The 7498-nt window shown below is 47.6% G+C and overlaps 1 protein-coding gene across 1 annotated transcript in view; it reads left to right on the plus strand.

Annotated features, from left to right (window-relative positions):
• The window catches only part of LOC147090481 (phospholipase D2-like), a 53316-nt gene extending 50958 nt beyond the window's left edge, over positions 1–2358 (plus strand). The window contains exon 17 of the mRNA XM_085977249.1: positions 1563–2358. Within this exon, the coding sequence (XP_085833375.1) occupies positions 1563–1787 (225 nt within the window). The 3' untranslated portion in view covers positions 1788–2358. The remainder of the gene's footprint in view (positions 1–1562) is intronic.
• Positions 2359–7498: the final 5140 nt, after the last annotated feature.

Here is a 7498-nt window from a genome sequence, read left to right on the forward strand (position 1 = left end):
AATATTTCCAAGTTTGCTGACTGCACGATTGTGAGTTGTGAGGAGGATGCAAAGAGGCTTCAAGGCGTTTTAGACAAGTTGAGTGAGTGGGCAAATACATGGCAGATGCAGTATAACGTGGATAAATGTGAAGTTATCCACTTCGTTCGGAAAAACAAAGGTAGAGTATTAAATGGTGATAGATTGGGAAATGCTGATGTACAAAGGGACCTGGGTGTCTTTGTACACCAGTCACTGAAAGCAAACATGCAGGTGCAGCAAGCAGTTAGGAAGGCAAATGGTATGTTGGCCTTCATTGCAAGAGGATTTGAGTACAGGAGCAAGGATGTCTTACTACAGTTATACAGGGCCTTGGAGAGACCACACCTGGAGTACTGTGTGCAGTTTTGGTCTCCTTACCTAAGAAAGGATATACTTGCCATAGAGGGAGTGCAGCGAAGGTTCACCAGACTGATTCCTGGGATGGCAGGACTGTCGTATGAGGAGAGATTGGGTCGACTAGGCCTGTATTCACTAGAGTTTAGAAGAATGAGGGGATCTCATTGAAACGTATAAAATTCTGACAGGGCTAGACAGACTGGATGCAGGGAGGATGTTTCCCCTGGCTGGGGGGGCGGTCTAGAACGAGGGGTCACAGTCTCAGGATACAGGGTAGGACATTTAGGACTGAGATGAGGAGACATTTCTTCACTGAGGGTGGTGAACCTGTGGAATTCTCTACCACAGAAGGCTGTGGAGGCCAAGTCACTGAATGTATTTGAGAAGGAGATGGATAGATTTCTAGACACAGAAGGCATCAAGAGGTATGGGGAGAGAGCGGGAATATGGTATTGAGATAGAGGATCAGCCATGATCATATTGAATGGCGGAGCAGGCTCGAAGGGCCGAATGGCCTACTCCTCCTATTTTTCTATGTTTAGGAGAAGTGACTGGGAAGCATAGGCAAAAAGGTTTTTGAGGATGCTTCCAAAGTTGTGGAGAGAAGTAGCAAAGGGGGAAGGATTCGGGGAGGGACTTCAAGAGAAATGCCAAGATGGCCTAAGACAGTCGCTGGTGGTGAAGAGGAGATGCACAGGAAATCGGAGAGTAAAATGCACCAGCCGGGATGGAGGAGAGGGTGAGGTGAGGCCGTGGAGGGACAGTTGTCGCGATGGTGGCCTTTTAAAGTGGGACAGAAGCTGAACAAATATCTTGATGGAATGTAATTTATTACTGGGGCTGTGGTGGGGTGGGGGGGGAAATCTTTTCCCATTCCTCTCGAACAATATTTGTTGATTGAAGCACCGTCAAAAGCAATGGAGGTTGTGTGTGGGATCAGTTCCATGGTTGTTTTAACACTTTGCAGAAATATGGCAGTCTTTGCAGAGAGAGGGACCTTGGCTCAGTGAGATTGAGGTTTGATCCTAATGGTTTATAGAATGGTGACTTTTTCCATTTTTGAGAGCTCTTACGTAAAAGCATATTCTTCATCTCCGAGATAATGTGGCAAACTTCTGATTAGATTTCATATTTTCCTCCTCTCAACCAACCCCTTCCCCACCCCCCCCCCCCCCCCACCTCAGGTTTTTAAGTGTCTCCCCTCGAATTCTGCTCCGAGTCTCGTGGAGTTGCGCGAATTTGTGTCTACGCCTGGCCTCGTGACCGAGAATCCTGAAGAAGCCCGAGAAAAGCTGAAGAGCATCCATGGGTTCTTGGTCCAATATCCACTCTTCTTCCTGAGCGAGGAATATCTCCTGCCCCCGTTCAACAGTAAAGAAGGAATGGTTCCCATTGAGGTTTGGACTTGATGAGATTAGAAGATGGCAGTTGGCTGACACGGCTAGCCAAAGTCTTGCTCCCAACAGTTAGTTTGGAATCTTTGCACTAGCCTCAACTCTCAAACCTTGCAGTTCTGAACTTCTCACTCAATGTTGTTATTAATGACCCATTTTGACGGCCAAATGGAAGATTGTTTATGGATTAACGGACAGTTGGGAGTTGGTTACAAGACTGTTGACATGATGACCGATTGGAATGGCTTTCTTGGTTGGAGTTCAGAGATCTTTCGTCTCGCCTCTGCTTGCTTCTGATCCCCATGTGGTGCTTGATGGAAAATCTTGGCGCTGTGGCCAGCTGGTGAGATTAGGCGAGTTTTTTTTTAAAGTTTCAGGATGTCTTATGCCGTGCAAAAGACTTTAGAGGCCCCAAAGACAGTCCAACCCGGAAGCCCTGGAGTTGCTATGAAACTGGTTCCGTTCCTCCGCGTCATCTCAATTTCTGACTTTCTGCTGCTTGTCCTTTTCCACGGTGAATTTTGGGAACACGCGTATGTTTTCACTTTTTATTAAATCACTCATCTCGAGCCAAAAGGTTACAGGAGCACTGTCGTCAGGATTTCTTCACGCCCATGCCAGCAACTGAGAAATTGAACAAACTCTGGGCGGTTTAGGTCTCGCTTCAGATTTCAGACAAAAAGGGTTGGTTTGGAATTTTGCAAATGGGAACTTTTTTGAAATTTCCACATTGTACACCAGGCTGATCAGATCTCAAAGCCCGCTGTCTTCCACTTGCGTTAGCAATCGTGCTGCCATCTTGTGACACAGAAGTTTCTTTGAGAACAGAGTGGCCCAGAAATTCGAGTCGGAGGCTTCCCGTGGACGCAAGCCTCCGACCTGCACTTACCTTGCGCGCCGGCCGTTGTGCTGTGGGCCCGTGTGGGATTTCGATCCTGGGCCTCCTCCAGCTGCCGGCGCGCAGTGCTTGCGTATCCCAGGGGCGCAGTTAGTTCGCAGCATCCCCTGGGATCACGTGGGCCATGGGGAGCCAAGGAATCTCTATTCATAGATTTGACAGGAAGACCTGTCAAATCTATGAATAGAGATCGGCCCCAAAACCTAAGTGAAACTTCAAATAAATTTTTAAAAAACCATCACATTTTTAAAATAACTATAAATAAACAATTTTAAACAAAAATTTAAATTTTTGAAAAAATTAAAGTTTTTAACGGCTAAAAATAAACTTATATTTCTTTAAAGTATTTTAAAATGATAAACCTGTGGGGGAAAAAATGTTTTAATTTTACTTAATGAACCTCTTAGCTTGTTAAAAGCAGACCTTGCGACTGCTTTTTTCATGCGCAGCTGCTGGAGACTTACCCTCCCGGAGAAACCTGTTTTTAAAAAAAAAAAACAGTTCCAGGCGTACGCGCTGCCTCTCCGGCGCACGCGTTCGACCTCCGAACCCCTTCCTTCAAGGGACCGGAAGTTCCGGTTTCCAGCGCATGCACAAAACCGGCACTTCCGCTGGCCTTACGGGTGAGTGCACAGCGCGTACTCACCCGTGGGGACCCGAATTTCTGGCCCACAGTATATTTTAATTTGCGCTCCACACAGCTGTGGCTCAGTGGGCTGCACTCTCGTCTCTGAGTCAGAAGGTCGTGGGTTCGAATACCCGCTCCAGAGACTTGAGCGCAAAAATCCAGGCCGACATTCCCAGTGCAGTGCTGAGGGAGCGCCGCACTGTCGGAGGTGCTGTATTTCAGGTGAGACATTAACCCGAGGCCCCGTCTGCCCCTCTCGGGTGGACGTAAAGGATCCCACGGCCACTATTTCGAACAAGAGCAGGGGGGAGTTCTCCCCGGTGTCCTGGGGCCAATATTTATGCCTCGATCAACATCACTAAAAACAGATGATCTGGTCATCATCACATTGCTGTTGGTGGGAGCTTGCTGTGCGCACATTGGCTGCTGCGTTTCCCACATTACAACAGTGACGACCTTCAGAAGTACTTCATTGGCTGTAAAGGGCTTTGGGACGTCTTGAGGTCGTGAAGGGCGCTATATAAAAGTGGCAACTGTACTCCTCATTCTAAACTCCCGCAGTCTTATTAAAGTGTTGTACCCTGTTATAAAGACTGCGGGAGTTTAGAATGATGAGTACAGTTGCCACTTTTATATAGCGCCCTTCACAACCTCGGGACGTCCCAAAGCCCTTTACAGCCAATGAGTGGAGTCACTGTTGTAATGTAGGGAAACGTGGCAGCCAATTTGCGCACAGCAAGCTCCCACAAACAGCAGTGTGATAAATGACCAGATCATCTGTTTTTTTTTTTTAGTGATGTTGATTGAGGGATAAATATTGGCCCAGGACTCCTTTGCTCTTCTTCGAAATAGTGACCGTGGGATCTTTCACGCCCCCCCTGAGAGGGCGGATCTCGAGTTTAACGTCTCATCCGAAAGACGGCACCTCCGGCAGTGCAGCGCTCCCTCGGCGCGGCACTGCGAGTGTCAGCCAGAGGCGAGGGTGCGGCCACTGAGCCAAGACTGACCCAGCTCTCCCTAGCTTGATGTACTTTTGGTTCGGCTCGGCGTTTTCCCTCCGTTGATGAAGTGAGATCAGGAGCTCGCTGAGCGAGGAATCCATGCCTTATCATTCCATTGTGCAGCATTCCTCCCCCTATCCTGCTACCTGCTGATATTTTGCTACCGTCTTTCGAAAAAACACTGACCGTTTTCATTTTTTTGTACAAATAAATAAATCGACTTTCCCCCCCCCCACAGTTGAGTTGCATGTTTTTATTTTAATCCAAGCTCCTTCCCTCCAGACTCCAAGTGGGACTCATTCGATTTGAAACTTGATCAAACATGAGAGAAGATTCACAGAACAGGAAACTTTTTTTTATCCGGCACCGACGTGGTGCCGGTTCATCAAAAATTCCGGATAACCGAACGCTATAGTAAAAGATACGGAGAGCTGAGAGCTCCGTATAAAGCAACAAACCCTGTTGCTTAGCAACAGGTTCAGAACAATGGCCACAAGTTCCAAGCGTCTCTGTAGCTTAGCAACAGCTGCAGCCACACCCTTGCACAGCAACAGATCGAGGAAGGCAAGTAATAAAACTTACCGGAACCTACTCCTGAATTTTGCTGGTTAACCGAAATTTCCGGTTATTTAGGTGCCGGTAAATTGAAAGTTTCCTGTATCAACCGGGGCTCAGTGTGTAGCACACTCGCCTCTGAGTCAGAAGGTTGTGGGTTCAAATCCCACGCCAGGGACTTATGCACATAAAGCTAGGCTGACACACTCCAGTGCAGTGCTGAGGGAGTGCTGCACTGTCGGCGGTGCCGTCTTTCAGATGAGATGTTAAACCGCGACCCCGTCTGCTCTCTCAGCTGGATGTAAAAGATCCCACGGCCACTATTTTGAAGAAGAGCAGGGGGGAGTTATCCCCGATGTCCTGGGCAATATTTATCCCTCAATCAACATCACTAAAAAAAACATGATCTGGTCATTATCACATTGCTGTTTGTGGGAGCTTGCTATGTGAAAATTGGCTGCCGCGTTTCCCACATTACAACAGTGACTCCATTTCAAAAAGTACTTCATTGGCTGTAAAGCACTTTGGGACGTCCGGTGGTCGTGAAAGGCGCTATAGAAATGCCAGCCTTTTTTATTTAAAACGGAGTTGTGCCTGTGCCAGCTCTTTGAAAGAACTGTCCAATTAGTTTCACTCCCCTGCTCCTTCCCCAGAGCCCTGTAATTTTTTTCCTTCTAGTATTTATCCAATTCCTCTTTTGAAAGTTACTATTGAACCTGTTTCCACCGCCCTTTCAGGCAGCACGTTCCAGATCACAACAACTCGCTGCGTAAAAATAATTCTCCCCATCTCCCCCTAACTTTTTTAACCAATTATCTTAAATCTGTCTCGTCTGGTTCCTGACCCTCCTGCCAGTGGGAACAGTTTCTCCCTACCTACTCTCTGAAAACCCTGCATGATTTTGAACACCTCAACTTTAAAACTTCTTCAAAATTATTTTAAGCAGGGTGACAAAATAAAATAAATACTCCCACTAGCTGTTCCAAGTGGCGGAGACAGAAACAAAGTGATTCAGACCTTGTGATCCTATACAAAAGAACTATGGGGGCGATCTTGCCAGCCCTGGGGAGGCGGGACTGCCAGGAAAATGGCAGAATCTGGGGGCGGGTACCCAACCCGCCCCCAACCCGCCTCCGTACCATCTTCCCAGGAGACGGGTAGCCGACCCGCGCCGGGTCCCGTCTCCTCGAGGCAGGAAGGGGATTAATGCCAATTAACTGCCTGTTAACGGGCAGCGTTTTTGGGATAATCCCTATTTTGCCACCTAAAGTGTGGGCTTCCCGACGGCTCCGAACCTCGCCAGGGTCAGCGAGGCGAGCCGTGGGTCTGCGGGGGTCGGAGGGGCCGAGATATCCGGTGTACAGGTGAGTGATGAGTGCAAGTGTGGAGAGGTAAATGTGCGCGGTGAGTGTAGAGTGTTTTAATAAGATTACTTACCTTTGCTTCTTCCTCCAGGCTTCATCCCTTTAGGCTGCGGAGCCGCCTCACCTCACCGGCAGAGAGAGCAGAATGGCCGCTGTATTCTTAAATTCTTCTGCTTTCTGCTCAGGAAGGATCTCTAATTGAGTCTTGAGTAAAGGACTCAACTTAGAAGACAGATTGTCAGTGTTTGACAGCTTTACAGAGCTATCAAACGATGACAATTCATCTGTCAAAAAATCTTGACAGATGGAATGTCATACGCTGACGTTCTCTGTCACCAGCTTCCCCTTAATTGGCCTGCTGAGCCCGCTGGGTGGGCTTAACGAGGTCAATCAAGGGAAAATAGCGTGGGTTGGCCACAAGTCGATGGAGGCGGGACTAAAACCCGACAAGCAGCAGTCCCGCCTCCCATCACATCCCCCATTGGAAAAAAATCACCCCCTATGAGTTTCCCAGTCGCAGTGGGGAGACTTGTTTAAAGGGAGGTCACAACAGTGTTAGTTCCATTTCTCCAACTGTCCCCCTCGAGCAGGACTCTCCACTGGGAGAGCGGGGTGTCAGGGAATTTTCCAAGAAGATCCCTCCTCATTAAAAATAAAGAACTTGCATTTCCATCACGTCTATCATGACCTCAGGACATCCCAAAGTGCCATACAGCCAATGAAATAATGTGCGCTACTGTTGTATTGTGGGAAACGCGACGGCCAACTTGCGCACGGCAAGCTCCCACAAACAGCAATGTGATGATGACCAGATCGTCTGGGGTGGTTTTTTGGTAGAGGGATGAATATTTGGCCAGGACATCGGGACGAACTCTCCTGCTTAGTGTAACGGGATGTTTAACATCGACTGAAATCGAAGGGATCTAGTTTACATCCACCTGAGAGAGCAGGCGGGGCCTCGGTTTAACGTCACATCTGAAATTAATTTAAAAAATAATGAAATTTGCAATCTATATTAATGAAGGGACCGAGTGTAATTTAGCCAAATTTGCTGCTGATATAAAGATAGGTGGGAAAGCAAATTGTGTGGAGGATGCAGAGAATCTCCAAAGGGATATAGACAGGGCTAAGTGAGTGGGCAAAAATCTGGCAGATGGAGTATAATGTAGGAAGAATAAAAAAGCAGATTATTATTTAAATGGGGAGAGATTACAAAATGCTGCGGTACAAAGGGATCTGGGAGTCCTCGTACATGAAACACAATAAGTTAGCATGCAGGT

Source organism: Somniosus microcephalus, unplaced genomic scaffold, assembly GCF_052327205.1.
Source record: "Somniosus microcephalus isolate GS21.2 unplaced genomic scaffold, FLI_Smic_1.0 unresolved_chr4, whole genome shotgun sequence".
NCBI lineage: Eukaryota > Metazoa > Chordata > Chondrichthyes > Squaliformes > Somniosidae > Somniosus > Somniosus microcephalus.